This window comes from Mesoplodon mirus (genome assembly GCF_964341445.2).
Source record: "Mesoplodon mirus genome assembly, chromosome: 3".
In the NCBI taxonomy this organism is placed as follows: Eukaryota; Metazoa; Chordata; class Mammalia; order Artiodactyla; family Ziphiidae; genus Mesoplodon; species Mesoplodon mirus.
In genome coordinates this window covers 32,434,907-32,454,687 of record NC_138978.1, presented here as the reverse complement: position 1 = coordinate 32,454,687, position 19,781 = coordinate 32,434,907, and the positions used below count along the sequence as shown (strand labels likewise).

General features: G+C 59.4%; 2 protein-coding genes across 8 annotated transcripts in view; both read left to right on the top strand.

The window, feature by feature from the left end:
- Positions 1 to 11,136, top strand: part of STK40 (serine/threonine kinase 40) — a 38,986-nt gene extending 27,850 nt beyond the window's left edge. For 6 of the 7 annotated variants that reach the window (XM_082614032.1, XM_082614030.1, XM_082614027.1 and 3 more), the window contains 5 exons: positions 3,614 to 3,729; positions 6,381 to 6,525; positions 6,663 to 6,782; positions 7,296 to 7,380; positions 8,758 to 11,136. In XM_082614032.1, coding sequence (XP_082470158.1) covers positions 3,614 to 3,729; positions 6,381 to 6,525; positions 6,663 to 6,782; positions 7,296 to 7,380; positions 8,758 to 8,976 — 685 coding nt within the window. In that variant the 3' untranslated portion in view covers positions 8,977 to 11,136. The remainder of the gene's footprint in view (positions 1 to 3,613; positions 3,730 to 6,380; positions 6,526 to 6,662; positions 6,783 to 7,295; positions 7,381 to 8,757) is intronic. The other variant, XR_014293404.1, reaches the window with a different exon arrangement.
- A 6,693-nt stretch (positions 11,137 to 17,829) lies between these two features.
- On the top strand, positions 17,830 to 19,479 carry EVA1B (eva-1 homolog B). The gene is made up of 3 exons (XM_082614764.1): positions 17,830 to 18,017; positions 18,426 to 18,523; positions 18,805 to 19,479. Exons 2-3 carry the CDS (start codon positions 18,457 to 18,459, stop codon positions 19,215 to 19,217), a joined length of 480 nt encoding a protein of 159 aa, XP_082470890.1. The 5' UTR covers positions 17,830 to 18,017; positions 18,426 to 18,456; the 3' UTR covers positions 19,218 to 19,479.
- Positions 19,480 to 19,781: the final 302 nt, after the last annotated feature.

Genomic DNA, 19,781 nt, shown 5'->3' with positions numbered 1-19,781 from the left:
TGCAGAGCCCACAGTCTCCCAGGCTTCCGTGCAGCCATTCATTGGCTCTAAGTGAGCATCCCGAGGGTGCTTATGGGCATGCACCATCAGGGGCTCCTGCGCTGCTAACCAGGCCAGCACCCCAGGCCTCTTTGTCTCTGTGGTGGCTTGGCTCCTGGCTCCCACTTCTCCAGGCCCCCCTAGGTTCTGGGAATGTAGTCGGAAGGTGACACCTCTCTTGAGTAATGCCAGTGTAGCTATAGCAGCTCTTCTGTGAGTGTCCATGCGTGTGTGTGTCTGTGTGCGTGCATGTGCACGCATGGGTGTGTTTCCCTGGGATCGCAGAGCACCCACACCTCATTCGGACCCTGGGTCTTGGCTGCACATCCTTTAACCCTATAATCCCCTGTCTGTCTTGGGCAGACAGAGGTTCTGGCCGCCTCTCACTTGAGTCACGGGTGCCAGGAAGGCGCCGGGTGTGCTGCAGGGACCCACGCTGGCCGCCCAGTGCCTGCTTCCATGTGTCCACGCGTGCACCCCTCCCCTCTTGGGGCCTCGCTTTCATCCTTGCGAAGTCAAGGGTGGACCTGGAGGAGCTCCAGCCCCTTCCTGCCCATCAGGCCAGGCCCTAAGTCCAGCTGGAGAGGCAGCAGACGAGCTGGAGGCTCCCAGCAGGACAGAGCGCTCCCAGGGAGGGAAACAGGGAGAAGGATTTGCAAGGCAGCTGCTAGTTCCCCTGCTGTGGATAAAGGGCAAGGGTCGCCATCTGAAATCCCCTCTGAGGTTGGCTGTGGGTTCTTTCTCCGTCCTCCTTGCTTTCCGCATGGGCACGTTGCACGCCCAGTTCCTAGAAAAGCAGACACACTGTGGTAGCCCAGAGGGCCATAGCTGAAGAGTGACTCACTGAGCAGGCCTTCCTGACACGGAGCTCTCTCCTTGCATCCCTGCTGCCCTTGCCCCTCCTGCCAGGACCAGCCTGGGGAGTCTGGACTCCCAGGGATCTGTGCGCTGCGCTGACTGGGGCAATGGTGGCGGGCAGGGAGCATCGCCAGGCTTCGGGAGGGCTGGGAGCTGACCGTGCGGTTTCCTGTGGGAGAGGCTCCAACCCGGTCCTGCCGCCCACCCTGCAGAGTCTCGGCCGAGCTTTTCTCGGGCCCCACGGGCAGAGAGGGCTGGCAGGTCCTGCCAGCAGAGTGGAGTGGAAGGCCAGCACGCGGGCACGTGTGCTCCAGGGCCTGTCGTCACAGTGTGGCTCCTCTCACCCGCGACCTCAGCACGCTGTCTTCCCTGGGGTCTCCACTGGTAACCTCCACCAGCTGTGCCCACCGTCTGAGGATGAGATATAATCCGAGCTGGCCCTTAGTAATCAGTCACTGTTTGCCAGGCCCTGGATTCAGCGCTTTCCCTGGGATTATCTTCTTATCTTGTTAAGTCCTAACACAGCCCTGGGAGTTAGGTGCTAATGTTTTCCGTTTTACAGATGAGGAAATTGAGGTTTAACAGAGATTAAATAACATGACCAAGATCACACAGCCAGGAAGTGGCAGAGCCAGGACTAGAACCCGGGGATCTGACTCCCAAGCCCACCAGACTCTCCCCTGCGCGGTCCTCCTCCCAGCGTCTCAGGCCTCCAGCTGCCGTGGCCAGCTCTGACCAGGCGAGAAAACGCAGTGCGTCTGCTCTGTGGGGCCCTCGTGGACAAGAGGCCTGAGCAGGCCGTATTCAGTGACACGGGCGGTTCTGAGCGGGGGCAGCCCACTTCTTGACGTGATCCTTGCCCGAGACCCTTCGCCTGCCCTCTCAGACTCTAACTGCCCCGGGGGCCACCAGGCAGGTTTCCATGGCATCTGCCAGGGCAGGCCTGTATGGAGGGCAAGGGCCAGCGTTTCCATTTGGAATGCCGGGGACAGACTGGCCTTTGTTTTGCACCAAGCCCTTGCCCGCAGAATTCCCCAAGAAAGCTGAGGGGCTCTCGGAGCCTCGTGCGCGCAGCCGCACACACCTGTGCCTCTGAGCCAACCTCTTCTCCCCCTGGAGGCTCTTCTACGGAGAGGCCGCCCGAGGCCCCTGGTGGGGCTTCCCTTCCTGCCGTCCTCCCAGGCTTCTCCGCCCAGCCAGCCGGCTGACACGGCAGAGGGGCCCTTCCTCCCTGTGCCCCCCAACACAGGCCGAGGAGGCTCTGCACCCGCACCCCACGTCCCCAGGGGTGGCGTACGGCGTCCTCTCTGGGCCCGTTCTTGTTCTCATTGTGAGCCTCCTAGAAAGGACCAGAGCCCAAAGCTGCACTCACCACGGCTCTCTCAGATGGGGGATCTGTGGTTTTCTAGCCAGTGCAGAGTCTGCTGTACAAGACAAGGGGTGAGTCAGCTTGGATGGAACGGAAGGGAAAGCCAGGTGCTGGGCATTGTCCCGGGACCCAGTGGGTACCCCACTGGTGTCACTCAGAGGGCGGAGTCCGAGGTCAGACAGACCTGGGCTGGATCCTGCTCCACTCCTCACTAGCTCTGTGACCCTGGGCAAGTCTCTCCACTTCTCTGTGTCCTGATTGCATCATCTGTGAAGTGGGCCGTGAGAATGTCTCCCTTGTAGGCTGTTGTGAGGGGTGAATGAAAACAGTCCCCGTCGGGCACTCCAGCCAGGGTCTGCGCTTACTAAGCATTAGGTTTTTTGGGGTTTTTTAAATTTTTCTTTCCTTTTCCTTTTTTTTTAAAAATTTATTTTAATTTATTTTTATTTTTTTGGCTGCATTGGGTCTTCGTTGCTGCACGTGGGCTTTCTCTAGTTGCGGCGAGTGGGGGCTACTCTTCGCTGTGGTGCACGGGCTTCTCATTGCGGTGGCTTCTCTTGGTGCGGAGCACGGGCTCTAAGCACGCGGGCTTCAGTAGTGGTGGCTCGCAGGCTCTAGAGCGCAAGCTCAGTAGTTGTGGCACGTGGGCTCCATAGTTGTGGCTCGCGGGCTCTAGGGCACAGGCTCAGTAGTTGTGGTGCACGGGCTTAGTTGCCCCGCGGCATGTGGGATCTTCCCGGACCGGGGCTCGAACCCGTGTCCCCTGCACTGGCAGGCGGACTCTTAACCCCTGCGCCACCAGGGAGGCCCGACATTGGTTTTTAGTACTGTTGGTGCCGCTGCGATAATAATAAAAGTGATGACCAAAGGGGTCAGCACTGGGGGACTGAAGGGAGGCACTCAAGGAAGGCCTCCAAGACTCTGCTGGACTTCCTCCTCCTCCTGTGTAAATGAGGGAACCAGACTAGGTCTCCAGTTCCTCCCAGTCTACTGATAGATACTATGTGTATGGAGATTGAGGAAATCTCTGCAGTTTTTCCAAGCCCTAAGCTGTAGCCCCAAGACTCAGCCAGGGCGCAGGTTCAGAGGAGCACCCTGAAGCTCCCCTGGTCAGAGCGACTGAGATCCCTGCGGGGACGGCTCAGCAGGTGGCAACCAAGCTTGACTGGCCTGTGTCAGCACCCCCAGTGGCACTCCCCATGCAGCTATGGGGAGGCCGGGGGGGCCGATGGAGAAGAAAAGGACGTGGGTGTGATTCCTCTGCTCCTTGGACGAGAGGTGGGGACAGCTGGGGCGCCCGCGGGTACAGACACCGAGGTTTGTTCACTCTCTGCCTCCCGCCCCCAGGACTCATCGGATAACCATCACCAACTTCTGCCTCGGGAAGCATCTCGTGAGCGAGGGGGACCTGCTGAAGGACCAGAGGGGGAGCCCCGCCTACATCAGTCCAGACGTGCTCAGCGGTATGTGCAGGGCGCCAGGCAGCAGGCCCTGGGGCCTCACACAGCCAGGCTCTGCAGCCGTTCATTCAGTCAACAAACTATCTATGGGTGTGCCCCGGGCTAGGTGCTGGGGCTTCAGTGGTGGCCCAAACCAGTACTGTCCCTCCAGGTACAAAATTTGGGGTCCCATGGAGGAAGAAGATGGTAATCATTACACTAGTTACTCTCTGAGATTAGTGCTTGGAAGGAAAGAAATGTGATTTTTGTGAGCATGAAGAATGGGCACTTGAAGACCCTCCCCAGGAAAGTGGCCTTCGAGCTGAGGTTGTGAGAATAGATAGGAGCCCACGAGGGGTGTGACTGGGCGAAGGTGGCGCCACATAGTTGAGGAACCACAGAAGGCCCCTGAGGCTGCCACTCAGAAAGTTCAGCGGGAGGCCAGAGAGGTGGGTGGGGGTCCGGCCGCGCAAGGCCTAATGGAGGCCCTGTTGAGAAACGCCATCCTTTAATTCAAGTGCGAGAGGACGCCGCTGAAAAGGTCTTCACTGAGGCTACCGTGATGAGACTTGCATTTCAAAGATATCACTCCCTTTGTTTGTTCATTCATTCATTCATTCATTCTGCTGGTATTTACCGAGGGCCTGCCACGTATGAGGCTCTGTTCTAGACACTTTGGATACAGCAGTGAACAGTCAGACAAACATCCTGCCTCCATGGATGGTGAGCTGACTTTCTAGTGGGGCTGAGACAGGTAATACACAAAATAAGTCAATTATGTAGCTGTCACCTTCTGATAAACTGTTAGTGCTGGGTGCTGTACTGAGCATATGACAGGCATCATCTGTATAAAACCACACAGCTACGCTGTGAGGTAAAATTTTTACAGATGGGAAAATTGAGGCTCAGAGAGATCAGACCTCTTGTTCGAAGTCACAGCTAATAGTAAACCAGAAAACCAGGAGGCTCGATCCCAGGGCTGCCTCCTGCCCAAGCCCACGCTTCTGTTTCACCGTAGGCTTTCTTTCCTTTCTTGCTTGTCCTTCGCCACATGGGGGTCCCTCTCTCTGTCCTGATCCCTCCGGGGACCAAGGGCTCACATCCTCTCCCATCCCTGCGATGCGAAGGTTTCAGGGTTGTCTACAGGGCCCATTATCCCCAGCACTCACACACGTGCCTCCCTCCTCACAGTGGCAGAAGCAGCCTCTTCCCGAGTTGTCACGTGTCTTCCTGTATAGCAAGGCCGCTGTAACTTGCCACGAGCCTTTGCGATCTCCTTGGAGGCCTTCTCCCAGCTGAGGGTTCCTCTGGAGCATCAGGCCTCTCCCAGGGCTACCTCTGCAGAGGGCAGTGGTGCCACTCTCCAGGCCTGGGGATTTGGGGTGGAGTCCCTGTGGCCTCTGCTAGAAGGATCTGAGTGCCAGGGGTGCATCCCAACTCCCTGAGCACCCCTCCCCCACCAGCCCAGCCCAGCCTGGATACCCTCCCTGAGAGTCCCGAAAGCATCCCTGTAGTTGACGGAGCCAGAGCTGTGTCAGAGGTGCGGTCTGTGACTATGTGCAGGCCTGGGGGTGGATGGGCTGCCTCTGGTCAGGCCTCCTCAGCAGTGCCAGGCTGGGGTGGCCTCCACGTGCAGTCACTCCCACCTGCTGCCCTCGGCCTCTCTCTCTGGCTCTTCCAGACTCATGCCAGTCTTGAAGGATGAAACAGAGGAACCCCCTGCATCAGAAAGAGACCTGGACTGGGAGACCAGAGACCCGGGCTCTGGGACTGGCCTTGTTAATACCCAGCTGTGTGACTTTGGCCCTCAACGCCCCTCTCTGAGCCTCAGTCTCCTTGTGGGTTAAAAGCTGAAAACAGTTCTGCCTCGCTACATTGTTAAGAGGATGAAGTGGGGCGACTCAAGTGGGTTTTGATCCCAGGTCTGCCTTTCATTGACTCTGTGTGCCAAGCACAGACCTCAGCACTGGGCCTGGCCTTGCCCTCACAGTTCATAGTCTGTTTAGTACCTGTGTGACCTTGGGAAAGGTACTGACCTCTCTCGGCCTCTATTTTCTCATCTATAAAATCGGGATGATAATAGCCCCTACTTCATTAGGTCCCTGTGGGATTAAATAAGGCCATAACCTAGTATCTGGCTCAGTAAACCATAACTGGCATTGTCATTACCAAAAGGAAAGCTTGAAGTTCACTGTCCCCTCAAAAGTCAAAGCTCAGGGAAAAGTCGCCTGACAGAGCTCCTGGGAGAGCTTGTCTGCTACAGAGGCCGGACCAGCGCCCGAGGGCTCGCGGTCAGTAGAGCAGGGCTGGTGCTGTGAGGAGGAGGCGTGAAATGTGCCCAGGAGGGTGGGCTGCACAAGGCCAGGTGTGACCCCTTCCCCTCAGGGGGTCACGCCAAGGCGGGGCATCCCCCTGTGGAGCCGGGTCTCCAGAGCACGAGTGGGAACCAGCCTGAGGAGCGGAGGAGGAACGAGCATGGCAGAAGCTCAAGGACTGGGCCCGTGTGGCTTGCTCTGGGAGGAAGCATGGGGCGGGGGTTGACTGGAAGTGAGGGTGCCAAGGCGGAGGGGCCCTGTGGGTAGGACTTCAGGCGCGAAGCCAGTAAGCCGAGGGAGTGCCAGGGCCGTTCTCCACCAGCCCTGGGCTGAGTGTGCGTGTGTCCGTGTGCCCTGCAGGCCGGCCGTACCGGGGCAAGCCGAGCGACATGTGGGCCCTGGGCGTGGTGCTCTTCACCATGCTCTACGGCCAGTTCCCCTTCTACGACAGCATCCCGCAGGAGCTCTTCCGCAAGATCAAGGCCGCCGAGTACACCATCCCCGAGTGAGTCCTCCCTCCCTGGAGTCCAGCCCTTCAGGCTTGAGGGCTGGAAACGACACAGTGAGGCTTAGAGTCCTGGGTCCAAGACCCAGCACCAGCCCACCCCGCCTGAGCCTCTCCCTCTCTCTCTCCTGCATCAGGGACGGGCGGGTTTCTGAGAACACCGTGTGTCTCATCCGGAAACTGCTGGTCCTCGACCCCCAGCAGCGCCTGGCTGCTGCCGACGTCCTGGAGGCCCTCAGTGCCATCATTGCATCGTGGTGAGTGGGCAGGGGCAAGGCCGGGTTCTGCCCACCTGTAGGCACTGCCCTGCCTCCCCAGAAAAGTAGCCTGAGGTTGGGCCCGTTTCTCCTCCAGGCAGAGGCAGATCTCCAGATTCTCCTGATGGGCAGGGTTGGGAGGGTGCAGGCAGAGCTCAGGGTTGAGCATCTCCTGCGTGCCAGTCCATGCCAACTATGGGATGGGTACTACCTCACTGAGTTCTCACCACAGCCTGCGAGGTGGAAGTTGTCCCCCATTTATTGGGTGAGGGAATTCCCAGGCAGTCCAGTGGTTAGGACTCTGCGCTTTCACTGCCGAGGGCCTGGGTTCAATCCCTCGTCAGGGAACTAAGATCCCACAAGCCTCGTGGCCGATATATATAGAGAGTGAGCTGGGACCTATCCCAGGTCTGTTGATTCCAGCCAAGTCTCAGAGCAGTGGGGACCTGGCCCTTTGGGGGAGGAGGGCCTGGGCTGCCTGGAGCCAGCCTGACTCACCTGCCTCCCCTGCAGGCAGTCCCTGTCCGCTCTGAGCGGGCCTTTGCAGGTGGTTCCTGACATCGATGACCAAATGAGCAACGCAGACAGCTCCCAGGAGGTGAGTTGGGGAGGGCAGGCTGGGCAGGGCTGCAGGGCCCCCTCGGGCCCTCTCCCAGCCAGGGCCTCCTTGGCCTCTCCCCAGCCCTTGGAGCTGGGAAAGACAGACCTGAGTCCTCAGCCTGAGCTGCCTGGGGCCTGCCTTGGGTCTGGCTCAGCTGGCAGTTCCGTGGCCTGAGAGAAGGGGTGTGAGGCAGTCGAGGAGGAGGCCCCACGGTGGGGAGGCCTCACGGCAGCTCAGCCTGGCCCTCCCTCAGCTTCCTCTTCCTGCCCAGGCCCTGGCTCTGCCACATGCCGGCCCTTTAAACGGTCACACTGGTCTGCGCCTCTGACTCACAGGGTTCTCTCTTGCCCTTCCTGCTTTTAGTTTTTCAGATGATTCATTTTCTCCCAGTTTTCTCTCCTCCCCTGTTGCCTGCACTGGAGAAAGTGCTGGGCCCGGGGTCGGGGCGGAGACCAGGGCGCAAGGCGGCAGCTAGCGGGGTGATCCTAGGGTGCGTCCTGGAGGGCAGGGCTTTGGTGTAAGGACCCTCCCTCTCTGGGCCACCCTGGAGTCCCACAGCAAGCACTGGGCAGGGAGGACCGGACAGAGCCAGCCTGGGACTACAGCAGAGCCTCTTGGCCCTCGAAGAGAGAGCTCCAGGCCCTGCCCCCCAGCTCCCACCCCCTCCCAGGGCTCTTCAGCAGCTAGCATGTAGTGAGTGCCCCCCCAGTACGCCTCATTCAATCCACACTACAGGCCTGTGTGTCCTGTGTTCTTATTTCACTGAAGAGGAAACGGGTTCAGAGAGGCAAAGTAATTTTCCCAAAGTCGCACAGCTTGGAAGTAGTGGCTGAGCCTTGAACCCAAGTCTGAGTCCACAGCCCTGCTCTCCCCCTCTGATGATTAGCACAGGGACCACCCACTTCAGTTTGTGACTGTGCCTGGGCTGTCCCAGGGAGCTCAGCCTGGGGCAAGACGGAGAAACAGGGTTGCCCGGGTGCTGGCACCCCAGCCCCAGGCCGCTCTCTTAACACTTGACCTGCCCCGGTCCCTCGAGAGCCTCTGTGAGGGGAGACTACTGCCCCATTTCCCGGGGGCGGGTGGGACACTAAGCCTTCTGAGGGACCTCTTCCAAGGTCAGTGAGTTACGGGAGATCACAGGTCTGAGCGACACCCAGGGTGGCCAGCAAGGCGAGGTCCAGGTTGGCTGGAGGGCTTCCGGGACCCACACCCTGGGCCACTAGATCGGGCCCAAGGGTGTGGTGCCTGGGGAGGGAGGCCCTTGAGGCGGGCCAGCTGACACGGCCCTGCTCTTCCCTCTTGCATTTCTGCCTCTCGCTCTCTGCCTCTCTCTCTGTCTCTGCCGGGCTCCGTGGGTCTCTCTCTGCCGCGCAGGCCAAGGTGACAGAGGAGTGCTCCCAGTACGAGTTTGAGAACTACATGCGGCAGCAGCTGCTGCTGGCCGAGGAGAAGAGCTCCGTGCACGAGGCCCGCAGCTGGGGGCCCAGGCGGCAGCTGGGCAGCGTGCCACCCGTGCGACGGCTGGGCCACGACGCGCAGCCCGTGAACCCCTTGGACGCAGCCATCCTGGCGCAGCGCTACCTGCGGAAATAGCAGCCTCGGGCAGGGGCACCGGCACCACCCACCACCTCTTCCCGGCCCCCAGCCGACAGCCTGGCTGCCCGGCTGGGCCCCGTAGCGCTGAACTCTCTCCCGGGCCGCACCGGGGACGGGGCAGGGACAGCCCAGGTCACACATGGGGTCAGCAGAGGTACCACGAAGCTACCTTTTGGAATGATTGCTTGATTGTTTGGTTTTTTAATCTGAGAAGCCTAGATAACTAATCTGCTTTTAATCATGACGTTTTAATCTACCTCTGTCTCTTTAACCATGCTGTCTCTGGACTGAGTGAGAGGGAGGAGGAGGGAGCCCGCCCGCCCGGGGCCCGACCGACCCACTGACCCCCCCGGGGGCAGCTGCCCCCCACAGTCCACATAAGCTGAAAGTGCAGCTCGCTGCTGGCTCCCAACATGAATGCCCGCTCCCCACTGCCCTCCCAGGCCCCTCGCAGTCTGTTTTCCTCCCTCCCCTTCTGACCCCAGGCCCCTCAGTCCAAGCTTTGGAAAACTGTCACCTCATCTTAAGCGGAATTCAAATGTATTTATTTTTGTACTGAAACCAACTTCTCTCCCATCTCTAGGTGGCTCGGCCCATGCCACTCCCTGCCCCCAGCCTGGCTGGACAGCAGGGAGTCCACAGCCCCCGATGGGCCCCCTCCTCGCCCCCAGGCTCAGAAGCCCCTTCTGGCCGGTCCCCTTCCACCTCCAGCCCACCAGTCCCTCCTTGTTTCTGGTGACGCGGAGGCCTTTCTACACTTGGTTCTTTCTCTCCCATCTCAGCTTCTCTGAGGTGCTGTACACCCGCATCAACCCTGGTTTCCTCTTCCACCCCTCACCGTGGTACCGAGGTGACGCCGACGTGGATGGGAAGGGTGCCTGGTGGGGGGCTGGTGAGGGGTGCTCTGGGCCAGCTGTGAACAGGCGGCCCTGTCTGCACGCCGTCTCACTCCCCTCACTCCTCTATGTTCAGAGAACCGTGGGGGCATCTCCTCTCCCGCCCCTGCCTCGTAGTAGAGGTGGTGTCTCTCCCAGCAGACCACCAGGGGCGCCAGGGTCCTTCCTGGGGGTGCAGGGCTCGTGGGGAGAACCGTAGGGACTGGGGGGCCCAGCCTGGCCTGAGAACAGCCCTGCTGCCCTTTTTGAGCCGAGATTTTGAAGTGGATGCCCGTCTTGCCAGAAACGCTGTTCTCACCAGAATGCCCTCCTTCCCGCTCTCCCACACTGGACTTGGCCCTGTCCAGTGCCAAGCAAAGACCTTCCCCTGGCCTACCCTCCCCAGACCCCTCAGAGCAGCTGAGCGTTCCCCTTCAGGCAGCCCTGGGCCCTCGGGCCCTTCCTGCCTGCATTCTCCCCAGTGGGGAGGTGACAGAGGCCTGTGTGACCTTGTTTCCCAGGGTGTGAGCTGCCCCCTCCCCAAAAGCTGACTCACTGTGAGTGACTTGGGCAAGGTCCCAAACCTCCTTGTGCCTCAGTTTCCCCATCTGGAAAAAATGGGGCCACCTCTTGCCAGCAGTAGCAGGGCCGCCCACGCCCCTTCCTCCCCAAGCCTCCATCCCAGCACGTGGGCGCCTCGTGCCTCTGCCTCAGTGGGTCCGTGGGAGCCCGCCTGAGCCCAGCACTTACTCCCCTGAGCACCGGCTCAGCCCCCCTCAGCCGTCCAGCTGCTGAGAGCCAGGGTCTCGTGCTGGGGTGGGGAGGGGCGGGGGCGTGGGGCGGGATGCCCTCTTTTCTATATTTATTTCAAAAAGAAGTCTCCTAAAGGAGTAGAAATGCAGTCCGGCCCAGGGCTCCCAGCCCCTGTGACTGTCCTCCCGTGAGGGCTTCACCCAAGCCCCTTGTCCGGCAGCCTGCCCAGACCCTCCGGGCCTGCTTGCCTGGTGGTCTTTCTCCTCCTTTTCATAGCAATATCCTCCAGGTCTGCAAAGCCTGTCAGACAGACTGGTCCCTTCCAAGGTCAGCCCATGTGTCTGATTAATTTCTGGCAAAGCAAATGAGAGGAGTTTGGGTCTGCCCTCACTGGGTGTCACACGCTGAGAGAAGTCCTATTGTAAAAAAACAAAACGGGAAAAGTCACAAAAAAGTTTGTATAAAGTCATATTTTTGTACTACATGGGGACTCTTCCTGCATGTCAGCAATAAAACTTCCTGATCTGGAGCCAGCGTGGCCTGTGTCGTCTCTTACCCTCCTTGCCGCGTCTCCCATCTCTCCCACCCAGCCAGGCAGCACAGGATTCCTGTAGCTCTTGGCTCTGCCACCAGTTGCCCTGGACGGGCGCTCCCTCACCCTGGCAGCCATCACTGTCTTGAATGGGGGAGGGGGCCAGAACCTCCCAGCAGTCTCCCGGCCCCGTTGGTCCAGCCTCCCGCCAAGTGCCCAAGGGGGAACTCACTCCCCCCTTGGCTTGGCTCAGCCCAGACCTGCAGACTTGCGCAGGAAGGAGGTGTCCCAGAGCAGCTGCCACTATCAGGGTATCGATCCTCTCTCCCCTCCAAACAGCCATCTGGGATGGGGGAACCCTAGCCAGACAGACTGCCCGTGTGCCCACGTGCCCATCCAGAGCAGCTGGGGTAAGAAGCACCAGGCCAGGCCTTTTCCTGCACCACCCTCCTCTCCATAGGAAACCAAGGGGGGTTCCTTCCTTCCTTTCTTCTTTCCTTCCTTCCTTCGCCTAAATTTAGACTTTGCAGATTGAGCACTGGAGCAGTGAAGCTAGAGGTGGGCTGGCCCTGTCCCCAGCACACCACGGCGCACAGGCAGACCCACTCTTGTGCTGGAACCCACACAGGCCCAGGTCACGAAAGGAGCAGAGATCCGTGCCAGAGGAGCCCCTTCCCTGGCAGGTGTCCACACAGCAAGAGGGGGTGGCGCCTCCCCAAGGTGTGGGAAGGCCCTTATTCTTTGCAAATTCTTCAGGGCAGGCCCCGGGGCCGCCATCCCTCCCTGTTCCCACAGCTACCCCAGCAGCCAGGTGGCCCCTATCTTCCTGGCCACTCCCGAGTCTGTACAAATGTTGCCTGTTGCCTTATCTGTGGCACTGCCCCGGATGCAGCGCCAGAAGCCGCCCCACTCCCAGCCCACCCGGGCCACACTCTGCTCCACCAGCCACGCCCCCTGGGCCTCATCTCCATGTTGGCCTCCCTCTTGTGCCCCCCCACCCAATCATCCTCTGTTCTGCACACAGTTATCACCTGGGCACCTATGTGTCAGGCTTAACTTCAGCAACACCCAAGACAGCAAGTCGCATGCGTCCAGGGACTTTGTATTGCTCATTGTGTCCTCAGCACCTAGAACTGGCTGGATGCGCAGCTGTCAGGCCAGAACTGTTGTTTCATTGATCTAAACTTCTTAGATTGCCCTTTACCAGTTTTTCTTGTGAGCCCTGGAAGCAAAGCAAGGGGAAAGTACCAGAAAGGCGGGTGTGATCAACAGCCTCCTAGGTTCCTGAGGAGTCAAACAAGAACCGAGATGTTTCCACCAGTGTTAGCCACCGCCTGGTCCCCTGTGTCCTCAGGCAGAACAGCTTCAGAGAGAAGCCAGCCTGGAGCTGTGGCGCTGTCGCCCGCGGGAAAGGAAGTGAGGAGACAGAGGCTCGGAGGCTGAGCTGTGCAACCTCCAAAGCCAGGTTAGCCTTGACTTCCTGCCTCTTTCCCTCTCGTACCCCATGCCCTCTGTTGAGCCTGCTGGCCAGCCAGGCAAAACCTGACCACGCCTCACAGCTCCTGAGACCACCCCGTCTGAGCCCCCTTTTCTCCCTGCTCCCACTCTTCCCCTGCAGCAGCCCAGGGGCCACAGGTCAGCCAGAGCGAGCCTTTTAAAAGTCCAATGTTGTTCCTCTCCTGCTTAACATCCCTCCCGCCATGGCTTCTGTACACACAGGGTAACATCCAGAGGCCTGTGTGTGGCTTAGAAAGCACTCTCCTCCAGGCCCCGTCTGACTTCCCAGCCCTCCCCTCCCTCACTGTCCCCAGCCACGCAGCCTCCTTGCTGACCCCAAAGGAGCCCTCCTTGCTGACCCCAAAGGAGCCAAGCAGCTTCTACCTCAAAGCCTTTGCATTAGCTTTTTTTCTGGGAGGCTCTTCCCCCAGATATGTGCATGGCTCACTTCCCTCGGCTCAAAATCTCACCTCCTCGGAGAGGTTGTCCCTGGCCACGGCCACTGGGTCTTCCCTAGCCCCTTCCCCTGCTTTATTTCCCTTCATTGTGCTTATCACAGCCTGACACTACAAGGTATGTGTGATTATCGATTATATCCGTCTCCCCTACTCGGATGTTGAGCTCCACGAGGGCGGGAGGATTTTCTGTGTGTCCATGGCGGGGTGGGGGGGGGAATTGGGGGGGTGGTCGTCACAATGACAGAGGTCAGGGGGTGCTGCTGGCATTTGGGGGGCGGGGGCCAAAGCTCCAGACAACCCCAGAAGGAGGACAGAGTCTACATCCTGCTCGACATGAGTGAAGAATGTGTTTATAATTACCAGAGCCAAGACTCTAACTACATTTTATATATAAACACAGAGGACTTGTGTATACATAATATACACTGAATTTTCTGGGAAGGCAACTACTGTGTAAAGTGAAGGAAATTTGTACTTTGTTTTGTTCAGAACTTTACCAAGAGTTCACAGTTTCAGACACAGACATAATATATCCCAGCATCGGTCTGCACTCGTAGCTGTCACCTTCCTGGCAATTAATTACTTCACAAATACACAGCATTGCCCTTTATTTCTTTTATATTACAGGACAAAAAGATATGTACATTTTTAAATTATATTATCTATATTAATTTAGTTATATAATTATTCGATTTAATTATATATTAATTTTAATTAGAGGTGGGTCTATTCGCCATAAATTTCATTTCAGGAGCATACAAGAAGCAATTAGAAAATATCATGAAGGGAATTCCCTGGCGGTCCAGTGGTTAGGACTCCGCGCTTCCACTTCTGGGGGCACAGGTTCAATCCCTGGTCAGGGAACTAAGATCCTGCATGCCTCACGGCACAGCCAAAAAAAAAAAAAAAAAGGAAAGAAAGAAAATATCATGAAAAGGCAGCTTTGGGTCTGACAGGATGGAGAACCATGGCCTAGAGCTGCCCAGTGGAAGACTGTTAGGGAACATAGCTCTGAAGTTCAAATCCAGGCCCTCCCATTTACCTCCATGTGACTGTACACAGGCTACTTGACCTCTCTGAGCCTCACTCTCCTCCTCTGTAAAATGGGAGTCATGCTACAAACTACACAGGGTTCGTGGGAGGATTTGAAGTGCTGAGACAAGCACGGCGTTTAGCAAAGTGCCAGGTACCTAGAGAATACTTAGTATCCATAACCGTTATTTACTCGTTTTGCAGACTTTCACAGTGCCTCTTCCCAGCAGCTGTCCCAGGTGCTGAGGGGGCATTCAGAGGACTGCGCAGGTCTTAGGAGGCCTTGAGTGAGTCCCCTTCCTCCTCCACCCAAGACCTAGGCAGCCCCTGACCTCCAGGTGGGCTGAGGCCCCAGTGTCTGGAGCAGAGCAGCCAGGGCCAGCCTCGACCTGGGCCACTGGGGAAGGGGGCGGAGTGAGGCTTTGCCTCGAGCCCTGAATGTGCCACAGGCCTCCCGAGGGCCCTCCCAGAGGCTCTGGATCTCTCCGCCTTCTGACCACCCATTAACACCCGTCTTTCCCGTATGTCATCTTAGGAACACTCTGCACCTCCCAAGGTGACAAATCTTTAGTCTCACAGGCAGACAGGAAGACAGAAAGGCAACCAACAAATGGGCAGGTGGGCAGGCAGCAGGTCAGCCACAGGCCGACAGACAAGGAGGAAATCAGGAGGCGGACAGGTGGGACGCAAGCCAGGCAGGCAGGTGACATATATGCAGAGAGATCCCAGCCAGCATGACCAGAAAGGAGGTGGCTGGGCAGACCTACAGACAGGCCGGTGGGCGGGCAGAGGCAGACAGAAAAGCAGATAGGCAGGTGGCCAGGAGGGCATGGGGATGGGGGGGGGGTGAGGGGGGATGGCCCACATGGACCAAAGGCTTCGGGCCCTCTCCCAGGGCCTCGAGGAGCAGCCCCCAGCTTCTTTGAACCCTCCAAGGCAAGGCTGCCCCTTCTCCCACCTGGCCTGGCTTGGCCACGTGCATCCCTCTGGAGAAGGCAGCCCTCTGGGTAGCTCTCTCTGAGGGACCAGCAACCAGCTCAAGCCCCACCCTGCTCCAACATAGCCATCTGCTTCACCAGGGTTGAGTCACACCTGACCCACTCCAAACACACAAGTCACACGCCAACCCAAACACAGACACACCCTTGTCCGTAGGTAGCGATACCCAGAGATCTGCATAGCACAGATGCGCGGAAACAGCTTAACACAAACACATCCAATATCTTAGAGCCCCCACTCAGAGAGGCATGCACGTGGACCCACACGGAGACACAGGTATGTGCCATACAAACCGACGCACAGCACCCTCACACTCAGGGTCAGTCATACACGCACGGCCGCAGCACACACTGATACCCAAGTGGACCGGCAGACATCCAACATGTCAGTGCAACCCATGGAAACCCACAGCCAGGGGTCAGATTCCAGCCTCAGCTTCCCCTTGCAGTCCTGGCCAGGTCTTCCTCCCACCCCGCCCCGGTCTCTCCTGGCTGACGCCTCCTGCAGGAGACCTGCAGTGCAGCATCCAGAACTCTCTTCTCTCCTGTCCCCTGGGCGACCTCAGCCACTCCCCGGTGTTCAGTCCACCTTGTCTTGAGGATTCGCAAACACACTCCCAAGGCCGGACTCCTCTGGACTGCGTCTGCGTGTCTGACGGCTCCACCCAGATACTTATGGACCTCTCAAATCTAACCACCTGAAATGAAACCTGGATTCTCTAAATCCTGCTCCCCACCTGAGCTTTCCTCAGGTGCTCAGGCCCAATACCAAGCAGCTGTCCTGCATTCCTGCTTCCCTCACATCCTCATGCAATCCAGGGAGTCCTGCTGCCGCTCCCTTCAGAATCTCAGCCTGGCTCACCTCCTCCACTGGCCCTCCTGGTCCAAGCCCTCGGCCACTGCTGGCCTGGATGGCTGCCAGCCTGCTCACTGTTCTCCAGGCTTCCATTCTTCCCCTGCGGCCCCATCCTACCCTGAGCGCCCAGGGGGACCTCTCCGAAGTGCATCAGAGAACCATGACACTCTCCTGATGGAAACTCTCCAGGGACCCCAACCACACTTGCGAAACATCCAAGCTCCTCCGCAGGCCCACCAGCCCCTTCACAATCACCCCATCACCCGTCCCCGCGCCTCGCTGCCCCTGGGAGAGGTGCCCCCAGACGCTCCTACCTCAGGGCCCTCGGCCTCTTTCCTGCCCTGACACTCTCCTCCAGATCCTGGCACAGCTGCCCGCTCTTCTGGATTCAAGCCTCTGCCCCGTGTCACCTGTGAGAGCTGCCCCAGGTGTTCTTCATCACCCTTCCCCACTCCATCGCCCTCTGAGCACTTCGGAGCACCCAAGACCATCTTCTTCACGTACTGTCTCTCCGCCTTAGCGTCAGTTCCAAGAGGGCAAAGATTTGTGTCTGTTCTGTTTACTGCTAAACCCCATTACCAGGAAGTGCTAAGCAGACCAGTTAGCATTTGTTGACTAGTGGCTGAACGGATTTATACACAGACATAGCCACCCCACAAAAATGCTCAAGCAGATACAACACGAAAATAGACACACAAATATAGGAATATGGGCAGAAATACCTCCACACATGCTCACAAAACAGACTAAACAGTCACAGAGACATCAAGAGTCCCTTCCCCTCCCCGTGGGAGTCATCCTAGTCGTTTCCCTAACCAGATCTGCCCTCTGCTTGAACCCAGTCTCAGGACTGGGAGTGGGGGTCTCCAGACTGGACAGAGAAGGGGGTCACTGGCCCACAGGCCTCAGGCTGTGCCTTCAGCTATGTCTGCAATTTCCTCTCCCCTTCCTTCCCTCCTCCTCTCTAAGGCTCCTGCCAAGAAGGCCTCCCCCTCACCCCATCCCAGCACAGGAAGGGGGGCCCAAAAGCGGGGGCCTGGGAGTCTGGGCAGGAAGAAGACCCGGCTGCATGCTGATCACACACACACTGCAGGCACAAGCCCTGAGCCTGCGTGGAAATGCGTGCACGTGCACCAGCAGGTTTAGCCCAGAGCCAAACACACCTCTGCCCCTGTGCAGAAGAGCACAGGGGCCAGCAGAGGCCCCGGGCTTGGTTCTGCAAGGCTGGCCTAGGCCTGGCTTGAAGCCAGAGTCCAACATTCATTAACCCTGCGTGACCAGAGCTGGGCCAGCTGGCCACACTCACTGCCTGGGCCCTGGGAGGAGGGGATGAGAACCCCGGCCCTGGATTGTGGCTGAGGGTCTGGGGGAGGAGGGTTGGTATCTGAGCTAGGGAAAGGGGCAGTCTTCCCTGGGTGAGGGGGCCTCCTGGGAGGAAGAGCAAGGTTTAGGGAAGGGGTTAAGAGCCCATGGTCAGAGAACAGTGGATTCAAATCCTGACCGTCTGGGTTAAGTTATTCAATCCCTCTGTGACTCAGTGGACTCATCTGTCAAGTGGGGATAATGGTCCCCACGTTATAGGGTTGTTAGGATTAAATGAAAAGATATTGTAAAGGGTTTAACATTGCCTGGCACCTAGGGAGAACTCCATCCTCGGTATTACTGTTGTTATTAGCAGCCTGGGGGCGGGTTCCTGCAACCGGCCTCCCCAGCGGTTTCCTGTCGGGGAGCAGACGGCCCCTCAGGCCTCGGCCCGGCCCCACCCCTCCTCCCTGCAGCCCTCCTCTCCCCTTCCTCTCCCGGCCCTTTTCCTCCCCGCCTCCCCCGCCCCGCCCCGCCCCGTCCCTCCTCTTTCCTCGGAGGAAACTTTCCGCCGGCTGGTCCATCGGCCCTTGTCCGGCCCGCGCTGCCGCGGCCTGGGATCCGAGCTGGGCGGGCAGGTGACCGGGACCGGACGGGGCGGGAGCGGCCGGGCCCCGGGTGTCTGCGGCCGCCGGACGCGCCGGGGCCGGGCAGCGGGGAAGCGGGGCGCTGACGGTGAGTGAGCCCGGGCCTCCGGGCCCGGGGGTCCCCGCGGGGCGGGCGGGATGGGAGAGGGAGGCGGCTTCCCTTCCCGGAGCCCGCCCAGGGAGTAAGGAAGGCGCCCGCGTCTCTCTCCTCCATCCCGATTCCCGGACGGCGAAAGCGGGCCTCGTTTAGGGAGCCCACCAGGGGACGGAGCCTCCTGCGGCTCACTCCCCCGACCCTCAGGTGTTGGGGCGTCCGAGCCCAGGGGAAGGGTCCCCCAGCCAGGGCCCAGGTCGGCAACGAGGTTAGGAAGCCGCTCTCTCCAGGGTGGAGCCTGGATGGGGCTGCCCTTCCAGGGAGCAGAGCTGCCCCGAGGAGAAAGCGGGGTCAGGGTCGGCTCCAGAGGGGGAGGAGGGTCTGACCTTGCTGACCTCGCAGGCTGACAGGGGAGCTGCGCCCCCAGAGAAGCATGGATGCCCCGCGAAGGGACATGGAGTTGCTCAGCAACAGCCTGGCGGCCTACGCACACATCCGCGGTGAGGGCAGACCCCGGGACCTGGACCCCTCCCTGCCTCCTCAGGCCCCACTCCACCCCTTCCCTCCCCTCCTCCCCGCCCCTGCCACTGTAACCACCCTTAGCCAGTCACTTACTCCCAAACCGCCCCCCACTCCCCCGACTGCCCGATGGCGGCTACCTAAGGTCCCTCAAATAGAGGGCACTGTCCTTGCCCCCCAAACTTAGAACCTGAGTCTTTTAGAGATGGGATGACTCCCAGGCACCAGGCCCCCTCCGTGACTTCTGACCTCTGACCCCCAGCTAACCCCGAGAGCTTCGGCCTCTACTTCGTGCTGGGTGTCTGCTTTGGCCTGCTGCTCACCCTGTGCCTACTAGTCATCAGCATCTCCTGCGCACCCCGCCCGCGGCCCCGAGGCCCCACTCCGCGCCGGGACCCCTGCAGCAGCACCCTGGAGGCCGAGGACGACGACGACGACGACGATGAGGACACGGTGACTCGGCCGGGCCCCGAAGTGTCCGCGGAGCCCGACGGGCCCCTGAGCGTCAACGTCTTCACTTCGGCTGAGGAGCTGGAGCGGGCACAGCGGCTAGAGGAGCGGGAACGGATCCTGCGGGAGATCTGGCGCACTGGACAGCCAGACCTGCTGGGCACCGGCACGCTGGGGCCCAGCCCCACGGGCACGGGCACCCTGGGCCGCATGCACTATTACTGACCGGCCCCCAGAGCCTACTGGATATGCACAGGGGCTTCAAGCTGCCCCAGGACCTTTGGACTGCCCCTGCCCATGGTGCTATGGAGGCCCCGCCCCCACGGCTCCCCTGGTGCTATTGGGCCTGGATTCCCGTCCCCTGGGAGACACCCTTCCCCCGTCCAGCCAGAAGGCCCAGGGGGTAGGGCAGGACGCAGGGTCCCCATCCCCTCTCTGGGGGACGGTTAAGAGGTGACGTGACCAATGAAAGCTGCATTCTCAGTGACTCAGTCTCCCTCTGTTATCCTTCCCCCTAATGACTCCCAAGCTCTTGCCATGCAGGGGGCCCTAGGGCTGAGACCCCTTTACCAGGCTGACCACCTCCTTCCACCCACCCGACGCCTCAGCACACATGCTTGCGTTCAATTCACACATGGCAAAAACACACTCCTGCACCCACACTTCACCGCCTCACCACAGACGCACACACAAAAATCAACCGCATTCCTCACAAATGCATTCCTTACCGGCAAACGCCCGGGTACACGTTGCCCCTATCCCTACAAATGCCCTAGGTTTATGCATCAT

Excerpts from the sequence above, each read along its gene's own strand:
- EVA1B (XM_082614764.1), top strand. The coding sequence starts at position 18,457 with ATGGATGCCCCGCGAAGGGACATGGAGTTGCTCAGCAACAGCCTGGCG. Across the intron at positions 18,524-18,804 it reads GGCCTACGCACACATCCGCG|CTAACCCCGAGAGCTTCGGC; the intron begins GTGAGGGCAGAC and ends TCTGACCCCCAG.